At 34.0% G+C, this 24300-nt stretch overlaps 1 protein-coding gene and 1 long non-coding RNA gene across 3 annotated transcripts in view; one reads left to right on the forward strand and one right to left on the reverse strand.

The window, feature by feature from the left end:
- The window catches only part of LOC127067635 (uncharacterized), a 39859-nt gene extending 19967 nt beyond the window's left edge, over nt 1–19892 (forward strand). For both annotated transcript variants that reach the window (XR_007782692.1, XR_007782691.1), the window contains one exon: nt 19771–19892. This is a non-coding gene — a long non-coding RNA (uncharacterized LOC127067635). The remainder of the gene's footprint in view (nt 1–19770) is intronic.
- An 18-nt stretch (nt 19893–19910) lies between these two features.
- LOC127067634 (homeobox protein OTX2-like) overlaps nt 19911–24300 on the reverse strand; it is a 57238-nt gene continuing 52848 nt past the window's right edge. The window contains exon 5 of the mRNA XM_051002818.1: nt 19911–23373. Coding sequence (XP_050858775.1) covers nt 22648–23373 — 726 coding nt within the window. The 3' untranslated portion in view covers nt 19911–22647. The remainder of the gene's footprint in view (nt 23374–24300) is intronic.

Here is a 24300-nt window from a genome sequence, read left to right on the forward strand (position 1 = left end):
GATGGAGCGACCGAGTGCCTGGATATATACACCAATAATGACTATTCTATTCCCTAATCCTGGTCCGTGCGATTGGTTGCTCTTCTCTGTCTACTTCTCTCTCTCTCTCCCTCTACTCTATCTGTTTTTCTCTCTCTATCTTTTTATCTCTCTTTCTCTGTCTCTCTCAGAAGTATATAGCAACGAGTCGTCTGTGGAACGAGCCACGTTAGACGAAGCTAGCTATAGATGGACAAGAATAGAGAGATTGAGATAGAGATAGAGATAGAGATATAGATAGAGAAGAAAGAAAGAGAAGGAGATATCACCAAGAGCAGATATTATAGGTGCACTATACATGTGTATGTGTATGCTGTACGTGTATGTGTGTATGTGTGTGTGTGTGTGTGTGTGTGTAATGTATGTGTGAAAGAGAGAGGAGAAGAGAACCTGGCTAAACTTTTCACGAGAACTTTAGTTGTTACGGATCGCTCTCTTGGTCGAGGGGTTATGGGCGCGAACGTACGAACGAGTGAGAGACAGAGAGAGAAAGAAGCAGTGTGAAGGAGAACGAGAAGAGAGGAGAAAAGAGGGGAGTATGCGCGCGTCCTCTGTAGACGATAGTGGGGACCAGCATCGAGCGCTGGTGGGGCTCGACTGAGACGTCGCGTGGTGGGAGATTCACTGTACTCGCTTTCGGTTGGCGTGCTGGTATGGTGGGGGTTAGATAGTCGATGGAGTGGGGGTAACCCCACTAAAAACAGACCTACTACGTTGCCACGTTCGTTCGTGGCACGGCTTGGGGCTGTTCCTGATGGTGTTGAGTACCGTAGTGGGGAACCAATCACGTTTTACGAATCGTCCGGCGACGTTAACGAAAATATATTTTCTCTACCTTCGAGCCTGTTGTCTCCTGTCGTTCCATTCCTTTTATACCTCGCGTTATGTTCTGTCCGTCTCTCTCTTTCTCTCTCTCTCTCTCTCTCTTTCTTCCTCTTTCTCCATCTCTCTCTTTTTATCTCTCTCTCCCTCTCACTTTCTCTCTATTCATCTTTCTTCCTACTTCATCGTCCTACGCGAATAGATTGCGAGAAAATGGGCGAACGTAACTCGCTATTTTCAAATATTTTTCACCGATCGTCCCGAGTAGGTATTTCCTTCCCCGTGGATGACGATAATGGCGTAGGAAAGATGCGACGATTGTTTTGCTCGCGAAAGAGAATCGTAATATCGCGCTGATGATATGTCCCTTGAAATTGATATCGTCTATCGCTGCTTGAAGAAAGAGAGGAGGAACTAAACAGACTCCTTTAATGTCGTCTTATTTAACTGAGAAAGATTGGTATTAAATAAAGGAAATGGATAAATAATCTATCGAAATAATGAATAATAGATCTCGTTAATTATATTTGCTCTCTTCGAATTGATTATTTTGATCTCATTTCGTTGATACGTTATCTCCCCTTTTTCACTTTCTTTTCTCCCTTTTTTTTTTTTCATCTTTTTTTTTCTTCTTTTTTATTTGATGGACCGATCATCCCTTTCTTTTGATACACTCTGTAGTCAGGTGATAGCTAGGTACCCCGCTTCGTATACCCGCATCATAGCAATTTAACTTGCTCACGTGCGAGCGGTTAATGCTCTTACGGGATTTCGAAAAGATCAGCCAGCATTACTACGCTATTAGCGTAACTAAAACCGGCTTGCTTCCATAAACCTGTACTAACATGTAGCTACTTTATTCACGGGCGGCCCATTCATGAAACTCTTAGCCAATTTTCCTCATTGACCGATTGACGCGAGTATAGGATCCACGCGACGGTTCATCAACTTACGTTTCTTCCACGTTAATGAAGCGATGAAAATCTTTAAAGTTCTTTCGTAGCTATAAATTGACTTGTATTATTTATTTAGGAATGAATAGATAAATAAGCAAGTATATTTATTCGATATCTTGGTAGCTTTAAAGAACGTACGATCTAACTTATACGTAGTAAATATCTATCTATCTATCTATCTATCTATCTATCTATTTAAAATGGTTTATTAAATTAATATAAAATAATAATAATCTATCTATCTATCTATCCTATCTTGAATGAGAAAGAACAAGTTGAACTGACGACTATTATTTTTATTGGAAATGATCAAGAAATTATTTTTTTTTTTTATTATTATTATTTCACTCAGACGTTATCTCTCGGTTATCAACTTTTCTTACCTGATCGTACAATCGTTCGTACCTTTGCTATCTCGTATATACAACCTGCCACACCGGTTTCAATTAGTGTTACTCGGTAGTCGAACGATGCTCATTATACATGCTCGTCATCGGATAAAATAAACTTTTAAAGTGCCGGGATTATTGGCTCTGATACGTGTCAGAACTTTCTTAAAGTTCCTTTTTCATTCTCTCCTTTCTCTCTCTCTCTCTCTCTCTCTCTCTCTCTCTCTCTCCCTCCCTCTCTCCCTGTCCCTGCTTTCCCATTTATTTCGACTTTATTCCTTCGCTCGTAACAGTAATTAACGTTTCAATTTTCAACGACGATCGGTTACTCGCCAACGTCATTTTTAAACGGCCGTTAAAAAGCTGATATAAATATTTCAAGTATCACACTACTATCATAATGATCAATTTAGTTTTACCCTTCCGATCACCCTTATTTATTCGCAAGAATCGTAGGTAGATTTTGGAATTATTGAAAATAAAAAGAAAAAGAAAGAAAGAAAAAAAAAGGAAAAAAAAGACGTTTGTAACGTTTCCAGAGATATTTCTCATTGGGTATTTGATTAAATAATAGTAATAATAACAATGTAGATGGGTAGGTAGATGGATGCCTATCTAAATTAACCAACGATCGATATAATCATTTTGTTGAGAGAATTAAAACGAATTCAGAAATCGTATCAATATTCTCTGCCGTCTATCCACATATTTATTTTATTTTATCAAGCCGGACATGGATAATACCGTTGACGAATACAAAAATAAAAGAAAGAAAGAGAAAAAAGCAGGATGTACACGTACATTTGTACGTATTGAAGATCGTTATCAACGTACTTATTATTTATTTAATAAATTAAACAATCGATAATCAAATATAGCTGTCTATCTATTCAAATCTTTGAACATACATATATCTATCTATCTATCTATCTATCTAATTAGTCGATCGACAAAAGCTAAACTAACTATGGAAATAACAATGATCCATTTAGAACATGATCAGAACGATGATTTAACATTAAACATGAGACAAGAGAACGAGTTTCGAGTATCGTTGAAAAGATCTCTGTGATCTTTTCGTACCAAGACTTAAAGACGATTCTCTCTTTCTCTCTTTCTCTTCCTCTTTCTCTCTCTCTCTCTTCCTCTCTCTCTCTCTCTCTCTCTCTCTCTCTCTCTCTCTCTCTCTCTCTCTCTCGTTAAACGATCGATGAGAAGCAGCACGTCCCGTACACCGCGAAAGCGCATTCGTCCGGGAGCTTAAAATGCTCCGGGTTTTATATAGAATGTAGTTCATGCTCATCATCCCGCAGATCAGCCGGCTGAGCCGTTCGACAAACTGTTCGAACAAAAAGTACTAAAAAAAAAAAAGACAACTCGGTGCAAATAACCTTTGCTGCGTTTCATCCTTCGTTCCTTTCTTTCCCTCTCTCTCTCTCTCTCTCTCTCTCTCTCTCTCTCTCTCTTTCTCTGTCTTTTTTCTCTTTCTTCCTCTTTCTGTATCTATCTATCTATCTATCTATCTATCTATCTATCTATATATCTTTCTCTCTTTCTGTTTTCGCATTATCTCTATTTCTCTTCAACGCATAGATACTTACCTACCTTACGTTGTGTAGAGAATACACACACACACACACACACATATATATATATATACATCTTTCTCTCTCTCTCTCTCTCTCTCTATATATATATATATATATATATATATATATATATCTATCTATCTTTCTTCATGTTTCCATCTCCCTTCCTCGTTCCTTACTCGCGTAGGGCAAGGCTCATTGATGAAGAGAGAACGGAATTTGAAACTGAGGCAAGCCGCTTACGAAGCTTTCGCGTAAATCACCGGTGAAAGTCACCGTCGAGTTACCAAGTCAATGAATTACCAACCACGACGAGCGAGTAGTACCTACCTACCTACCTACCTACCTACCTACACCGAGGTCACACGCGTCTCCGAATTAATCGTGACTACTCATTCTCTCTATTCGATCGAAAGAAAAGAATTCATCCCTTATGATTCTTCTCTTTTTCTTCCCTTCCTTTTCTTTTTTCATTTTTTTTTTTTTCGAATCAGCTATGTAACTATCTAATTATCATTCTATTATAAGTAGAATCATATAAAATCGAATATCGAGATTTGAGTGAGGCTTATGTAACGCTGAATATATACTTATGTTGTTTCATTTAATGATTATCGATTTGTTTCATTAACTCTTTAATATGTGAAAATAATAATAATAATAATACTACTACTACTACTAATAATAATAATATATAAATATATAAATATTGCATATATCTCTAATTTGTCGATGTAATTCAATTTGGTTTGAAGAAAAATTAATAAGAATAATTATTATCTATTTATTTATATTTTCTATCATTATTACCTATTATTATTATTATTATTATTATTAATATCATTATTGTTACTATGAATCACATTTTAAACGCTTCGTATTGATATTTCTTTCTTTTTTTCTTTTATTCGTCCATTTCTATTACCACCTTGTATATTCAAGTTGAAACGAAACGATACGATCTCGATACGATTACAATCGACGAAAGGACTACCGTTCGATTTACCGATTCATTCGAGTTAATACAAATTCGATCGACTACATCGACACGATTCCAACTCCATTCGAGGTATTATATGTCTGAGAAATCCTCCTTACTGCTTACCGTGACAACGAATGTCATTGATAATGATTGATCACGTTACTTTAGATGAAATCACGAGAGAGAGAGAGAGAGAGAGAGAGAGAGAGAGAGAGAGAGAGACAGAGAAAGAGAGAAAGAAGGAGGAAGGGAGAGTTTGAACGGATCACTAGAATCTACAATCGTACATCGAGTTATTCTTTTCTAAGAAAGTTTTGCCGGTCATCTCGAACCAATCCCTACGGGAACCCAAAGAAAACTCGCGAGAAGTTTCTTCGCTCTACAGGTGTGTGACATTTTTCAAGTTCTTCGAAAACGCGAGAAAGAGAAAGAGAGAGAGAGAGAGAGAGAGAGAGAGAGAGAGAGATTAAATAATTTTGACACACATTTTGAATCATGCTTCGTTGATAGTATCGATTGCATTATCATTGAACTTCTATGGGATATCGTTGGCCTTCATTTTTGTGTGACGTTATACTTTTCAATTTGATTTTTAGAACCTTAGTTTATTCTGAATTTGTTCTTCTACCTCGTTCTCTTTTCTTTTCTATTTGTTCAATCTGATATTTCAACACCCAATTTTTGTTATTTATGATCCCCTTTGGATCTCTTTATTCGAATCCAATTTTTGTTGGGCCCAATTCGAATTGATTTCGACGAATATCTGTCGATTAAATTGAAATTAAGTGATTGAATGATACAAACATCGAGTATTTAAAAAAAAAAAAGAAGACAAACAGACGCGGGGGAAATTTTGGGCCTGTTTTATGAGACATAATAAATTGTAAAAAAATAAATAACAGTTCGTCGCAATAAAAGAAATAGAGAGAAAAAAAGAGAGAGAAATCTATCGATTTTTTTAAAGGGATAATAGAAGGACTTTCTCGCGTGTATAATTCGATCTGTCCCAGACAATGGCGGACACTCCACGTGGGCTCCTGTGGTGGGCCCAATCCAACGAACCATTCACGTAATTCTGCAGCGTAATACTCGCGGGACCGACGAAGATATCGATCTCGCGTGTGCAGTCAATAACGAGATTGACTCCCGACGGTCATTCGGTTACACCGTCATCGCTTTACCACGAATTTTATTCACCTTGTCAAAACAGACGAGTCAAGAATCTCGATCATTTCCAGTTATGGGTGAGGGAAGATCCTTTGAAATCTAATAAGAAACCATGACGAATGTCGCTAGAGAGGAGTTTGGCTTTATGGTGTATTCATGGTCGATGAAAAACAAATTTAAATGATATATTTGCTTTTGACAATGGACATTTAAATACTTCGGATTTGAGACAATAAATTTATATGAATGTTATAGTTATAGGTATAAACAATTTTCTTAAGAAATTAAAAAAAGAAAAAGAGAAAGAAATAGTTTTTTAATCCGTTGTAAATGTTCGATTTGAAGGGTAATCGAATAATTAACATCTCAAGCTTTTTTGTAATATTGATATATTTAAAATAGTTGCACATAGGTATATCGTCATTGTGTTTATGTTTAGAAATCTAATCTGAAAAGTTTATAAGTTTATATTTTTCTTTTTCGTTTCGATTACTATAGAATGTGTGTAAGATTTTCTTTGAGAAATATTTTTTTTTTTTTTTTTTTTTTTAATAAAATATTATGCAATTAATGTCAATTCATAAAAGTTAATTAATTGAGGTAAAAAAATTTATAATATTAATAATGATAATAATATATATATATATATATTTTTTTTTACGAAATTTGAAATCATTTTATGCACGATTAATCTAATAAGACAGATAGATACTTAAAACTACTTATCTATCTCATTATCTGTCGATAATTTTTCAATTATATCAAATAAGTAACGAAATAATTCTAATTTATTTATAACACAGTGATTATTTCGCTGTTTAAACTTCCATCTGTATATTAATAATTGAAATGAAAAAAAATAAACTAATCAATTTTAATCTTAAATATAACGTAACACGTAATAGGTGATCGACTATAATAAATCTTTCATACGACGATATCAAATGGGATTTGATACTTCGTCGCTTGTCTCCATTCCTCGTCATGCTTCGATACACTCAATATAATGCTCATTTAACGCTTCGATCATTTTACCAACAAGTAGCAAACCTAACTATGATATCCAATAATTTACGATATTCTATAATAGTTTATAGTTATTAATATAAATTATCGTCAACTTGTTCTCTAATAAATATTTAAAAATTCATACAATGATGTCATTGTATTTTCACATCTTCCGGAAATGAAAGACATACAGGAAATGATTCTAAGTTCTCTCTCTTTCTTTCTCTCATTTCTCTTTCTCTCTCTCTCTCTCTCTCTCTCTCTCTCTCTCTTTTTTGAAATTTCTCACATTTGTTATCCCAAATATCGTGCCAGGACTAACGAGTTTTTGATTGGTTGTACCGCTGTTGGGACTAAGGTCCCAAAATCGGGTAGGTATTCAATGACTACCTGCATGTCGAATTTTTCTTTTTCTTCTTTCTCCTTTTCTTCTTATTCTTCTTATTCTTCTTCTTATTCTTCTTCTTCTTCCTTGTTATTGTCCGTGAAAATCATTTTCGGAAGCATAAGGTCCCTTAGATAAAGCATGAAGAAAGGAAATAAAAAAAAATTTATGGCGGTTATTATTTTCGTTAGATAAAGAATATTTATATATATATATATATATATATATATATACTACGTTATACTATGTATATACTATATAATATATATGCGTATATTTTTGATATCTATATCAAATATAATAATACTATAATAAAAACTATAATATAATATATATATCTCGATTTTTTAGGTATATTATTGTATTAATTAAATGAATTAACAATAACAATCTTATAGGTTCTTTATAAAAAAGTTTTTATTGAACAAAAAAAGTCTTATTAACGTAACTGATAACAAATATAGTTCATTTACTCATATCAAAAAAACTCAAATACTCATATCAAATTTGTTTTCATTATAAAATATTTTATCTCATCTAAATCAACCATGCTCAAATAATTCATCCATATTCAGTTCTATTTCTCGTTTATATCTAACATATTATCTAATAACTATTACTAACATATCTAATTTATGTATTATATTCGTCAAAGTATTTGAAACAAAGACAACCTGATTAATTCCATTATTTTTTATTTGAAAATGTTTACAATGATATTTTGCTATTTCAAATGGGACATATTTGAACCTGGAAAGAAATTTATCTTTCCTTTCTTTTTTCTTTCAAACAAAATTTGAAAATCATCGATATTTCCTTTTTTAGAACACTTTGAAGATTCCTTTAAAAAAAAAAGAAAGAATTACTTTTAAAGAAATCTCTTATCTTAAATAAAATTTGTTTCAATAGAACCTTGAGATTTGTTTCTTTCACGAATGAGAATTCTTCTTGCCGAATAAGAAAGTATTAAAAATTTTTAATAAAAATAAATAAAAAAAATGAAGGTACGATATCAAAAAGCGATTACGTGAATATCTTGAAAAAAGATCACTGATGATTCAGGGCAAATAATAACAAGCTACAGATAATTTTTCCTCCTTTTCCTTCTACTACTTCTTCATTCTTGCTTAAAATTATAAAAAGATTTTAAAGAAAAAAAAAAAAAAAAAAAGAAAAGAAACAAAAAATGAATGAAAGATTCAAAATATTGTATCTCTCGAGCGGAATAACGCACAAGAGTTAAACAGACAAATCGGAATATAAAATTCTTGATTTGACTATCTACCTAACATATCTTTCCCGATACACCTTTAATCCATATTTTCAATATCTTTCCTTTCCCCCATAAAACCAAAAATAACGAAGCTTGCTAAAAAAGAATCGATCATTTCTGAGTGTCCCACCCGGTATATTATTTCCATTGGAATATTTCACTAGTCGAAATCCAACGAATCAAATAATTCAACCCGATGTCGTGTACCCGTTATCGTTCTTTTTCCTCTTTCTTTCGCTTTTAATATTATCTTTGAAGTATCGTAGAAGCATCATCAGACCTCCCAGATCGTTCAGCACGAACGAAAAGAAAAAAGAAGAAGAAAGAAAAGAAAAAAAAAAAAGAAAAAAGGGAAAGAAAAAGATCTGTTGTACCGACCTCGACCAGTCGAGATTTCCCTAGGGAATATTGCTCTGAAGTATGGGGCTGCTGCTACTACTAAGAGAGAGAGAGAGAGAGAGAGAGAGAGAGAGAGAGCAAGAGAGAAAGAGAGAGAGAGAGAGAGAGAGATAGGGGCTTCTGCTGTTAGGCGATCACAAATAGGCTATTACGCGGCCATTAATAGAGCACAGCCACGAAGCATGCACCATGCGAAACACGAATCGACCCGATACCAGACTTCCATCAAGCTGAGTTTTCATTCTCTCTCTCTCTCTCTCTCTCTCTCTATTTATCTGTCTATCTATCTATCTATCTATCTATCTATCTATCTATCTCTCTGTGTCTGTCTCTATCTCTCTCACGTTGCAAATACGTGTACTCACGCATGCATGTACTCTCTCTTTCCACTGCAGTGGCCTAACACACGATGGTATAGGGTTTCCATGAACCCTAGAGACCAGTAACCCGAGATTCACTTTGTGCGTAAGGTTCCGCATTGTACATGCACCAGGCGCACGCATCTAATAGTCAACGTTACAAATTTGATAGCTCTTCGTAGTCCAATCTTTATTATTTCTTCTTTTATTTTTCTCCTCGTAAATCAGTCTTGAAAAATCATTCGCTATCTTTTCTCTTTTTTAAGTTTCCGTTGTTTTTCTTGTTCTTTTTTTGTTCTTTCTCTTTTGTTTCTTTTTCTTTCCCTTTCTTTTTTTTTGTTTTATCGTTTAGAGTCTACGTTTAGAGTCGATGCAATAAATGCAGATTTGTTGGATATAATAATTATTTATTTATAATAAATATTATAATAAGGAACTACTTGCTATAAAATATTACTTATAATAAATACTACTTCTTTATTAAAATGTTTAAAGTCGATGCAGTAAATGTAAATTTTATATTTATTAAACTTATTAGCTTATTTATTATATTATTATTAAATAAGTTCACATTTCTTTGTTCATCGACTCTAAACAGTTTAGTAAACAAATAGTATTTATTTTATATAGTATATTGACGATATATATATATATTTCTTTTTTTTTTTTTTCTATAACAAAGTTTAAGTGATATACATTTTATCTTGAAAAATATAATAATCGATACGATATATATTTTTTTTCGGAATAATTCAGCTTTCATCTCTTCATAAAAGTTCGATTACTCTTAAAGTTTTGCCTTTCGACGGTCAAAAAATGAAACGAAAAAAGAAAGGAGAAGAAAAGAGCAACGAATGAGAAAGTGATCTTTGGTAATAAGCATAAGCCAGCCTAATCGAATAGTCTGTGACGGAGTGGCAGGACACGTGCCAGTGGAACGTCGAGTAACAAAACTCGAGCTCGTTTTGTTAGCTCTTACTTGGTCGGTCAACATCGACGCCTCAAATGTTTGACCCACCCTTAGCGTAGATCATCTCTTGTGATCGTGGACGCGTGTGCTACTCTTTTCCACCCTCTTATTTCTCAACAGGGTGCCCGATAAATTTTAAATAGATAATATCGCGATACCTAGTTAGTTCTAATAAATAGTTTTTTCTCAATTTCATTTTGTTCGTGATTGATATCAATTGACATGTGCACATACACACACGCACATGCACACTTATATAATATACGTATATAAATAAATATATTTAATTGATATCGTCGAACGAACGAACGAACGAAGAAGTATTTTAATGAAACAACGTCGGTAGTTAATTAATCAATAAATAAATAAAAAAAAGAAAAAATAGATAGTTGTTTAATTGACTCGTTTAATCGATCACGATTTTTACGTCATCGTTTATTCATCGACTCTTTTCGCGATTACTCTCTTAAATGGCTTTCCAAGGATCGTTGTCGTTAACGTCAGATTATTTTCGGATAATTACGTTGAACTTCGTACGACGTGGCAAACTTTCGTGAAGGTAGCTGATCCTATCGCGTGTGAATGAAAGACAACAGGAACATTCACTGTTGATAAATTAGATAAAGGGTGGGGGTGGTATAGGGTGAAAAAATTGGAGATAATCGATTCGAATTCATTTATTAAAATATGCTACGTAATAGTTAAAAATTAATCGCTAGATTTAAAATATATTTCATTCATTCATTCATCCATCCATTCATTCATTCATTCACTCATTCATTCACTCACTCACTCATTCATTCATACACTCATTCATTGAAGATAAAAAAAGAAAAGAAGATAAACGTCGATCAAAGACCTACACCAATAAACACAGATGCAGATATCCGTGTCCAACATTATTCCGAACGTTCAAAGAAGAGCACGTGGCGCTCATTAGGATCGATTAGTTCCTCGATCCTAAAGATGTTTGCATTACTTTTCCAACGGCGGAACTTAGTGATGCTAAGAGAGTTTCTGAGAAACGTTTAGCCAGGTAGTAAAACGAAAGGATGGACGGATTGATAGATGGATACGCGAGAGTATATAATAGAACGGATAGAAAGAAGAGGTAAGATGAAGAAGAAGATAAAGAAAGAGAATGACGAAGAGAATGAGGAAAAGGACGATGAAAAAGGGTGAGCAAGTGGGTGGTTGGTTGCTTGCTTGCTTGCTTGCTTGCTTGCTTGCTACGAAGGGTAGCAATCGGGTGGTGTAGAAACGAGGGTGGCCGAATGTATAGGAAGAGGAAGAAGAGGAAAAGAGGTAGAAAGAGAAAGGTGGATAGAGATGGAGAGATAGATAGATAGAGAGAGAGGGAGAGAGGGGTCGGGAGGGTTGAACAGGGAGTCGAATGGGGGGTTGTAAGCGGCTTACGTCCGCCGAGCAGAGAGCGACTCCTCGCTAATTATTTATAGGACCCTCTCTGGGCTCTCTTCTCGTTCATGGTAGATCCTTCCTAGAGAGTTCTCTCTCTCTCTCTCTCTCTTTCTCTCGTTTTCGTTCTCTCTTACTCATTCTCCTTTCATCTTAACATCCTTCTCTTCCAGCATTTTCTTTCTATCTATCCATCTCTTTTCATCTCAACGTCGTTCTCCATTCTCTTTCTTTCTTTCTTTCTTTCTTTCTTTCCTTCCTTCCTTCCTTCCTTCCTTCCTTCCTTTCCTTTTCTTTTCTTTTCTTTTATTTTCTTTTCTATTCTTTTCTTTTCTTTTCTTTTCTTTTCTTTTCTTTTCTTTTCTTTTTTTCCCCTTTTCTTCTTCCTCCGTTCAGCATGGAACTTATAACTATACGGTCGCTACCGTGCTAACACACCGCTGTCCCTTCCTTCGGGATCTTTAAAATGGAAAAGCTACGTCCTCCTTTAAAAAGAAAGAGAGAAATTTTCACTTGGACTGAGATGGAGAAGCTTTTTACGAATGTCTCATAGGTAATGAAACTCTTACCGGGGAATGTCGAAATGTTTCGCGAGGTAGAATTTTCATTTTTAACGACACCGTCCTATCATTTATTTATTTATTTATTTATTTATTTATTTATTTACTTGTTTATTTATTTATACGCCTGCGTTTTTTACTTGTACGCAAGACATTACCTCTATAAACTGGTTTCTCTCTCTCTCTCTCTTTCTCTCTCTCTCTCTCTCTCACTTATTCCCTCATTCCTCACGTAGGTATATATGCTTTCCCCTCTATGCCAGCGGCGGAAACCGACGGTCCATTTTTTAGGATTACCTGCGGACGCTTCTCGTGGCTTTGCACGAGAAAAGTAGACGATAGAGGGTGGACGATAAAGTAAGAGAAAGAGAGAAAGAGAAACAGAGAAAGAAAGAGATAGAGATAGAGTATAGTGCGTCGTAGAGAGGCCAAAGCCCAAAAGCAGAGCGTTGGGTGGGTTGAAGGAAGGATGGAAGGATACGGAGGAAGGTTGGGAAGGGAAGGGAGAAGAGTTTTACTCGAGCCTATACGAGAAGCAGCTCGTGGAGCGAATGTTTGGACAGAGGGAGCTTAACAATGCATTCGCGCCCCCTTGACTTCCTGGCGGAGCTTCTGATCTTCCTTGACGGACCCGGACCCGGTTCTGGACGTCGAGAAAAATTGGGTCGCTCGTTTATTCTCTCTCTCTCTCTCTTTCTCTTTTTCTCTTTTTCTTTCTCTTCTTTTTTTTCTTTCTTTCTTTTTTATTCCGCGAAGAAAGCGCTTCCTTATTCTCCTCTCTCTCTCTCTCTCTCTTTCTTTCTTTCTGTCTCTCTCTCTCTCTCTCTCTGTCTGTCTCTCTTTTACTCTTTGAAAATTGATCACGACATTTCCGCTCGATCGATGACGCGAAGATACGGAAGAGAGTCGCCGTTTGAAAGGAACTTTTAAAGGAGAGAAAAAAGAGAGGAGAGAGAGAGAGAGAGAAGACGTTCGTTCTCGGAATCTCGAAGCCCTGTCGTGGACGTTCACCTAATCCCACCCACTGCCATCATGAAGCTCGTCCCGAAGGTAATATTCCTCATTTTTTCTTATTTCTCTCTCTCTCTCTCTCTCTCTCTCTTTCCTTCCTTTTTATTATTTTTTTTTTATATTTTTGTCTCTTTTCTTTTTCTTTTTTTTTTCTTTTTCTCTTTCTTTTTCTTCTATATTCGTTCCGCCTAAGGTAACCAACGAACACGGACTCACGATGGGGGGTCTATCTTTTTCCTTCTTTTTTAAAATGTTTCTTTTCTAATATAATAGAAACGTATATACCTACTTTTGTTTCAATATTTTCTTTTCCCCTTTTTTTCTTTCTATCCTCTTTTCCCTTTTTTTTTCTTTTTTTTTTTTAATCCTTTTTTCCTCTTTATGTATATATATTTTTTCTCTTCTCTTTTTTTTCTTTTTTTTTTTTTTTTTTATTACTTAGTAACGATCATAATTCATAAAAAGGAAAGGAAGAAAGATAAAATGGAAAGAAAGAAAGAAATAGTAAGAAGGAAAGAAAACATGCCTAATATCTGCAAGATATATAAATTCTCATAACTCGCAGATTTCAAATTACTCATTCGGTATTAAAAATACAGATAGATCAGCGATTTGATCTGTAAAGCATTACGACTACTGACTTCAGCAAACGTCTCTCTAATTATCGCACGAATCGCATCGGTGCGAATTTGATAAAATTTTAGTGGCATGTGCACGAGAAGAAGCGTACGTCCAAGCTTCTAACCAAGGGACCGCAATCGAACTAAGGGAAAAAGATCAAAGCTACGAACGTTTCGTTTCGTTGCTCTCGAACTCGGTTCTTCCTCAATCGAATTTGAATCAAGTGAACTAAAGAGAAAGAGAGAGAGAAAGAGAGAGAGAGAGGAAGAAAGAGAGAATAAAAGAGATAGAATAAAAGAGAGAGAGAGTGAGAGAGAGAGATAGAATGCTTGGTGATTCGATTTACTCGCGAGTTTAAAACTGCCGCTTATAGAGCATTAAACGATCCGCTAAAGTGGGAAGGAGAAATCTAGTTAGGAAAACGAGAACCTGTCCTCTTTGATCCACCGTTCAATACCGAACTAACTTCTTCTTCTTCTTCTTCTTCTTCTTCTTCTTCTTCTTCTTCTTCTTCTTCTTCTGCTTCTTCTTCTATCTTTTCTCTTCTTTATTTTCTCTTTCTCTCTTTTGGAAACAATGCTAATCAAAAAGCCTTAGCTACTTTATTTCAGAGATATATTTCTTGTATAACTGGCTATCTTCTTTATCTTCTTTTTCTTTTATATGTTTTTTTTTCTTTTTTTTTTTTCTAAGATCAAACTGATCTCAATAATATTCTATTGATAAATTTAATTTTGGTTACTTTGAATTGAATTGATCTTATTGAAATTTTCTAAGCAGCTATTCAAAAATAAGATCGTTTATCGATCGTTAGTTTTAAAAATTGCATATATTTGTTCTTCTCTGCATATAGTTTTTCGTTTTTCTAAATCTAATGTTAGAATTAATAATAATTCAAAAAAAAAAGAAGGAATGTGCGTATCTTAAATATAATATATTTAAGAATATAACCGTCGTGCGAATTTTCTATCTATCTGCTAATAATATATTTAGATATCTATTTGCTATTATTATTGGTTATTACTTTTATCAATAGCGCATTTATTTCGTTCGTAAATTCATATTCATGCTAAAAGTGCGAAATTTTTTGCGTAAAAAGATTGCAAAAAATTGCATCGAATAATAATATATCGTAAGGACTAGTACGATCAGCCACATTTTTTTTTTTATATTGCGTACAAATATATTTGCATAATAACGAAATATCATTTTTGTCGAGTACTATATTCCTCAACTTTTAAATCGACGAATACGAACTGATCGCTCATATTTAAAATAACAATGTATAATACTTACATTGTTATATTTGTAAATTATTGCAATGTCAATTATATTGCAAATAATAATTTACAATAATAAAGTAACATTTAATAATTACATTTAACAATCTATTATTATTACTATTATCATCATCATCATCATTATTATTATTATTATTATTATTATTATTATTATTATTATCATTACAACTTTGATTGATTAAATAATTAAATCAAAATCGTTGTCACTTTTTTCTATTTTTTTTCTGAAAAAAAAAAAAAAAAACGAAGACAAACGATTCAATCTTATTTAATACCGTAGACACAACGAATGAAAATCCAATGAGTTGCATTTGCAAAATTTCTTGTCTTGTATCGTTTTTTGTTTATTTTTCTTCTTTTCTAAAGATATCAACGAACAGGCAAAAGTTGAAAATTCGAAATCGTCGATGTCACGAATACTTTTACGTTTAATCCCAGCCATGATCGGGGACAGAATTATAATGTTGGGCATCATTAGCATTTCGATCGGCATGTTGCGGCTTAACCGCAAATTCCCAGACATTTTCGCGCTCTTCACGTTCATTATTCATGGTTAACGAGTCCGAATACAGACGGGACGCAGGTGAAAAGTGTAATGAACGTAAACAGTCGAATACGTCGACAGACATTGTTCTCACCTGGGTCCACTATACAAAAAGGACACTTGAGAAAAAAGGATTAAAAGAAAAAAAAAAAAAAGACAAAATTATAAAAGAAAGAAAAAAATATAAAGTGAGTGAGAGAGGGAGAAAGAGGGAGAGAAAGACAAAGAGAGAAATACATAGTCATACGTATATACATACATACATATATACATACATACATACATATATATATATATATATATATATATATATATATATATATATATATCGATTCTTATAATCGCATTTTATGATCGATCTTTGGCACGATTAACAACAAGATTTATTATCTTGTCGTTATGCGAGTAATAAATAATGATCTAACAGATCGTTGAGAAAGATCGTAAATTTCTATGTTCTCTCTCTTTCTCTCTCTCTCTCTCTCTCTTTCTCTTTCTCTCTCTCTAACAATGAGCGAGAGAATGGACATATAGAAGAATGAGAAAAAGAAACAGAAAAAGTAATTATACATAGTTTCCCTGACAGATATTTAAACTTTATCACGTAGATTTCGTCAGGTTGTCGATCTTCTCAAAGATTGATTGATCGATCGATCGTAAAACAATTTTAGTCATGGACATCGACAATCTCAACGATATAGACATTGTCACGAATTCCTCTTTTCTTCATTTTCTTTTTATTTCTCTTTACAAAAATTATCTTCTGAAAATCTGTAGATAAGATAAATAAACATAAGATGGAGATACACTTGTTACTCTTTTCAATTGGTTAAACCTCAAATGGAGAATTAGAAACAAAAGTACAAAGGATGCTACCTAAGATTTTCAACGAAGTCTCTCTCTCTCTCTCTCTCTCTCTCTCTTTCTCTCTCTCTCTCTCTTTCTCTCTCTTTCTCTCTCGATGTTTTTGAAAGGTAGAGGGAAGTTAGAGGTGACAAAGGTAGTGACAAACATAATACAACTATTAAGTATTGCTAAAGCTTTCGAAGGCACAAGGAGGTTAAAGGAAAGGGTTTGAGAGAGAGAAAGAGAGAGACACACATATATAGAGAGAGAGAGAGAGAGAGAGAACCGTTTGCAAGGATAGGTAGGTAAGTCGGGGCTTAGCCCGGTGACACAGTGAGCAGAAGCAAGCCATGGAGCTTACTGCTGGCTCCGAGTTGTTATAATGGGATCCGGCTAAACGCAAGCCGATTTTAACTCTTCGCCGTGGTACTCGGCCAAGTTCAAGGCCATTGTCTTCGCCCGTACTCGAAAGTGAACGGACGAAATGGACAGACTTGTCGTCTTCCCACTTTGGGGAATTCCAAGATGGGTTTAAGCCACATCCTGTGTTCGAGCCTATTCGATAGATCACAACACCTGTTGAACTTATCTTTTCTTGATCTAATCAAGCCAACGTTCCTACGAAATATAAAGATTTTCAACATTAGCCAATTACCTATACATTTCTCTTCGTTAAGATAAGAAACAATGAAAACAATGAAATAAGATGGTCCCTTGATTGAAATAAAAACGATCGATTTATCAACGAGGGTTTAGCATTGATCTATATCTTCGTTCCTTTTTATTCAAAGAAAGTCATAGAGAAAGGATTTTATATTCTTTTCCTACTGCTCCTATTTCTCCTCCTCGTTCTTCTACTATAATACAGAAGAGGGTCATCAAAGGATTCGATGGTACCCGCCGATTTGTTATAGCTCGTTAATTTGATGAGTTAGAAAGGACGTTGGGATTAATCCGTCAAAAGGTAGACAGGTAGTAGTAATAATAGTAATAGTAATAGTAGTAGTAGTAGTAGTAGTAGTAGTAGTAGTAGTAGTAGTAATAGTAGTAGTACGCGATCCGTCCAATTAGCCGAACGTGCTTGGACTCTCCTCTCGTTTTCAGCTGCATGGGGATCCTTTGTTGCGATGTTTAGACCATTTAGATAGCTGCATACATATATACATGTATATATAAGTGTGTGTGTATTTATATATTGTATATACGCTTTGCTTTTGCTGTACATCATACGATTCGCTCTTGAACGTACCTACCTATCTTCTACCTACCACAATATCCGATGCACCTGTGATCCTTTAATGAGCCGTTATGAAAGCCACTGCTAAAGCTCATGATAAAACTTTGCCTAAATCTTGTCTTATCGACTTGGATCATATCTTATGGGGGATAATCTCTCTCTCTCTCTCTCTCTCTATATATATATATATATATATATCTATCTATCTATCTATCTATCTATCTATATCTCTATCTCTATCTTTCTCTCTACCTATCTATCTATCTATCTATTTATCTCTATTATATATTGTAATAATTTATTGTATTATCGTTTGTTGTTCATATTTTATATTCCTTTTTTGATTGATTCGTTTACATTGTTAAATATATATACCTTCGTAAAACAAGTATAGATATTGCGAGATACGTGATAAATTTTCTATCGTTGAGACCTGACCACCGACTTGTAATTAATATCACGCACGATGTCGCATACGATCGATAACTCGGGTGAGTACGGTAAAATAATGGAGAATCCGGTGGTTGCGTTGTAACGTTAGTTAATACCCAGATGCATTAGCAGAATTGCAGCCGGAGGCTACGAGCTCTCTTGCTAACGCATCAATGTGATTAATAGTGAACGGTATTGCGAATCACCGTAGAGTTCTTGTGCAAGTATCGAAACGTATATCATTGTTATTGTTGTTACTGTTGTTATTATTATTATCATTGTTGTTGTTGTTAATTTTATTATAAATATTATTTTGCTTTTGTTCGTTTTTATTCTTTTATTTTTCGTTTATTTCTTTTTTTTTCCTTTTTTTTTTTTTTATTCGAAAATTGGATGATCGTCAAAGTTACGTGAAAAATGTTTCGTCCTGCGTCTCTCTGTTTTGTTTATTTTCCTTTTTATCTTCGATATGCATTTTTTTGTTTTTTGTTTTTTCTTTTTAACGAAAACTCTGTACTTACCGTAAGTCGGATAAAAATGTTGATGAGAAAAAATATCGAAAAAAGAAACGAGGATGACAAAATCGTCCGTTTTAATGAGACTCGATGAAAATGATTTGTTATTAATAATATGCATCTTGTTTTTTGTTTTTATTTTTTTTTTTATTATTTTTTTTCTTTTTTATTCTGACGTATGAAGATTCTTTCACTTCTCACACGATAAAACGATCATGTATGTGTATCTTACAATGTAATTTACGTACTAAATGTATGTACATTGGCATAGCTGTGATGATATTTTTATTATTATTATTATTATTATTATTATTATTACTATTATTAATATTAATATTAATATTAATTATTATTATTATTATTATTATTACTATTATTATTAATAATATTAATATTAATATGATTTTTTTTCCGTATCTTTATCATTACCAACTATTATTATTGTTATTATTATTGTTATTATTATTTACTTAATATTATTATCATTAATAGTATTATTATTATTATAACTATTCTTACAAATCAGCTTAAATCCTATATGCTCACAATATTGATTACAGAATTTCTGTTTGCTTGTCACTTCTTATAATTCCTTTTTCCTTTTCTCTTTTTTTTTTTCTTTTTCTTTTTCCTTTTTCCTTTTTTCTTTTTATGCTTTTTAACTTTATCGTTAATATTAAACGATATCCTTTTTTCTTATTCTATCTTTCTCTTAACTAAATCCTTAAATCGTTATATAATATAATGCTTCACAACAAATATACATTTGAGGGTCGTATTCACGATAAAATACACTCACGATATTTATTCTTAATAAACGATCAAATTCAGCTGATAAAACTCCTAGTTTTTCTATAGAGCTTTTTTAATATCTGCATTTTCTTCATATTTATATATTATTTTCTTTTATTTTATTTATTTATTTATTTATTTTTTTTTTTCATTCTAGATCAGAGGACAGACAATTCTAAAGTTTCGTAGACCGAAAACGATAAGAATACAACGACGATGAATTTGTTAATTATATATCAATCAACGCTCATGCATTCACACACACACACACGCACGCACGCATGCACGAACGGATGCACCCATGCAAGCCAACAAACTCATAGAACAATCTTTATTTATATATATATACTTATTTTTTTTTTTTTTTATTGATTTTCTGCTCTTTCTTCTTTATTTTCGTTCGACTTTTGTTTTAACATTTCCACCATTTTAATCATTTTGATCTTAACGTCATATTTCAGATGATAATCGATTCACCGTACAAGTTTCGGGTTCTACAATCTTTCATTAGCTATTCACAAATTATCTTTCGTTGTCGAATAGATCAGACAAATATTTTGATATGAGTAATTATTAATATAAATATTAATTGTAATAATGAACGTACGCGTATTCAACCATAATATCTATAAGATAATGATGGCAGTGAGGATTGATGGCGTTTACGCGAGGAACCCTGAAAAATGTATACACGATATATTTTTATACGTGTACGTAAATACATAACATACATGCGTATACCAAGTCAGTCGCTACAATTTGTAAAAGCATGAATATTCTTTTTATCCATTACTATCAAATCAGGAAATTGTTGTTAATCTAATAAGATATTTATCTGGCGTTAATTTTTTTCTTTTTTTTCAAATTACAAATGTCACAAGGACATTTATCCGATTGTTATTATAAATTTCATTATTGTCGATTGTTAGAAATGTTATTTCTAATTCAAAAGAACAAATTTCAAATATAGTAGGTGTTGTTTATTTTAAATGTTTGGGACAAATGTTTCTTTTTCCTTTTTAATCGATAAATAAATTAAATCGAATGAAGTTTGAAAAGGAAAGAATGGGAAGATTTTGATTAACTTTCAAATGAAAAGTGTATGAAGTTCTGCTTCTTATACTTTTTTTCTTTCTTTAAGAAATCAAGTATATTGCGAATCCCAAATTCGCTTATTATCACATTAGCATATTAACTACTGATAAAGATTATTTTTTTCTTTTTGAGATAAAGTTTGAGATAAAAACGAATTGTCAAAACGTGGCGCAGTTATAACGTTAGCTGTTAGAAGAACTTCTCTTACATCATTCATTTTCAAATTAAAATATATATATACATATATGTATATATATATTTCTTTTATAACAACATATCAAATTTGAATTCAGTATATTCAATATAATAATAAATGTTGTTTTATCGTCATAGATAATTTAAACATTTATTAAAAATTACAAATTTACGATTGATAAAACAGAAAGAAGCAAAAGGACAAAAAGAAAATGAAATTAGATCGCGAGAATAATAGATTTGAAATCTGTGAAACTGTGCAAAATTTATTAGTGTTATATTTGTGATAATTAAATATGTTTATTGCAGTTTATTGCAATAATGATTTCATTCGTTTTAAAAAAATATTCATGCTTTGTTATTTAGTTTCGAATGATATATATATTGTATTTATATGACTCGCTTGGTATACAAGTGTAAAATAAATGACGACTATTGGTATGCAGCAGGCGTTAAACGGATAAATTATGCGGTGATTAATTCTGTCGATATATTTTAGTTAAATTCTTTAAGATAAATAATTATCTCCACGTTCACTCTTTTAGAAGCGCACGGGGTCACTTTATTTCCGACGAAAGTTAATCATGCATAATTTTAAGTTGTTTCCAAACGAACGAAAAGAAAAAAGAATACAAGAACAAGAAAATTTTAAGAAAAAATGTGTCAATGGTGCCTTATATCTTTCCTTCTTTTTTTTTTTCTTCTATTTCTAATTCTCTATCAGGTTGCATTTCGTCGGATATCACTTATCTCGAAATATTCGCCTTCTCCTATTTAACATTATTTCAACTTTTATAACTCGAAAAATCATAATGATCTCTTTGTCCATTCATTCATTTACTCACGTTCACACTTTCTTTTATTTACATTTTCAATGAAATTATAGAAGAAAATGTCGTATTTTCAAAGAGAAATAAGAAAAAAAAAGAAAAGCTCTATATCAAACGTATACGAATCTGAAATCGAAATCTTCAGTGAGTGTTTGATAAAAAATAATAAAAATCGTGCGATGAAGAGAACACGATATTACGTCAAGTTACAGTTACGCGAAAAATAGGAGATAAAAAAAAAAAAAAGAAGAAGAAAAGAAAATTGTTCGAAGCCTCTGAACTATGCTTTGATATCGATCAGTAAGAGAAGCCGTTTCGCGTAAGCTTCCGTAAAACAATGTTGCTCGCTCTTAAATGTTAGTGGGGCGGTGTGTGGGTAGTGATGGAGTTGAGGAGGAGGTAGGGGTAGAGGGAGGTTCAAGTAACGATTCACAAACAATAATGAAGATCACGTTTATTAACGAAGCAAGAATAATAATCGCGAGAAAGAATGAATAATGTCGATTAATCGAGATTCCCTTGTTCTTTTCAATATTTTTTTTTTGCGACGATTTTGGTAAAAAAAAAAAAAAATCGACGCGAAAGAAAAAAGAGAACGGAATCTCTTCGGTTCCGTTGAAAAGGCAATAAGAAAAGAAACGAGAAAAAGAAAAGGAAGAAAGAAAAAAAAATGACAAAGAAAAAGAAGAAAAAGGAAACAAGAGGAGGGAGGGAATCCATCGTGGACTGTTAAAGTATCTTTGAAATTAATTATCGTCAGAAGAATCGAGACTACCGTTTATTTCGTGACAATTAGGAGCGTTATTGATACGCCAATGATAAGACGACGCCGAGGATGATACGGACGATGAACTAGGAACGCTCCCGATAGCCTCTTGTCCACGATGAAATATCCCTGAGGTCCTGGTGTTGCGCTATACCATCGCCTGATATTTTTGATCGGGTAGAATGTAGCCATCGTTATCGGCAGTAGTATTCGTCATTTCGTTACTGCCACTTGGATTGAGATGATGGGTAGTAAGATGTGACATCGAAGACGTTAATGCCATGTTATGATGATATTGGGGGTGGTGATAGTTCCCCTGCGGACTGTGATGCATGTGGGATATTTGGGTCTGATAATAATCGCCGCTGGTGTATGGATTCTGGTAGGCATTGTAAGTCTGCCCTGCATAACACTGACTCGGATTCACGGATCCGGGTGATGCAGAGCTCCACGTGAAACCGTATTCACCGTGGTGAATCTGGTTCATTGGCGGAGGATAGGAGGATGGGGGTAGCTGACTCGATCCAGGTGTGAGCGGGGGTGAAGGTGTCGTAAGAGCACTGTTGGCACCACTTCCACCGGTTGGAGTTACTCCAAGTCGTGGATAAGACGAGCTGGCCGATAACAAAGGCGAGTTCGTACTTGGTGCCTCCTTTCCTCGTGGTGGGGAGACTGGCGAGGAACGTCGACTTGGTTGCGTCGACGAGCTAGTCGCAGCGGCCATTTTCCCACTCTGATTTCCATTCGTTTGGGATTGGCTCGCTCTCGGTGAACCCTTAGACGGTGAGTTTTGTTGTTGTTGTTGTTGTTGTTGCTGTTGTTGCTGTTGTTGAAGTTGCTGTCTGCACTTCGCTCGGCGATTTTTGAACCATACCTGGAATATAGTAAAAAAAAGAGACCTTTTTTTTTAAAGAGCTCGGAAGAAAGAGACATCCAAGAAGATCGGAGAATTCTATATTTCAAAAGGAGCCTTCCTTCGTAGGGGTGGATGGATTCCGTATTAAGAAAAGAAGATGGAAACGTAGGAGAACGTCGTACTACGTCGAACGCGAGGGTAGTCTGAAAACGGGGAGTTAATCGGCGCAATGGGAAAGTAATCGCGGGCGGACGGGCGTAACATTTCATTAAATCGCAACAATAACAGGGATTCGAGATGGGGCTACTCTTCGTTGTCCTCTCTCTCTCTCTCTTTCTTATAGTCACACTAGCGTAGGAGCATCCCCTGGGATCTTCCGTCGTTTGCCGGCACGCATGCGCGAATCAAAGCTTGAATCGTACGAGCAAAGGGTGTTTTCAACCCCCGTGGCGAGATCGAATGGTTCTGGATATGTATACCTACCTATCTTGTGAATGTACGCTCTCACAACGTGTATATATATGTACGTATATATCTATATATACATATACACACACACACATATATATATATGTGTATGCGTATATAAGTGATGTATCTCTGCTACAACAACAAACAAACCGAATACGTGTACATATATATATATACATATATGTACCTACGTGTATGTCTTCGAAAAAGTGTACTCACGTCGACCAGGAACGATCGTCGAAAGAGGGGTTGAGTTGCGAGATATATAGTGAGAGAGAGAGAAAGAGGGTAGGTGGGACAAAAAGCATCCCCTAGCACGCCGCAAACTCTGTCTATCTCTCTCCTTTTCTATCGCGTCTCTGCGTGGCCTGTTCTCTAATCCTAACACACAATGTGGCTAGGGGTGCGATCCTATGAATCTATGCCCGTACCTTTAAAAGCAGGACCCGTCGTTATTGTTGTTATTATCGACAG

The sequence above is a fragment of the Vespula vulgaris genome, chromosome 11, assembly GCF_905475345.1.
Source record: "Vespula vulgaris chromosome 11, iyVesVulg1.1, whole genome shotgun sequence".
Lineage (NCBI taxonomy): Eukaryota > Metazoa > Arthropoda > Insecta > Hymenoptera > Vespidae > Vespula > Vespula vulgaris.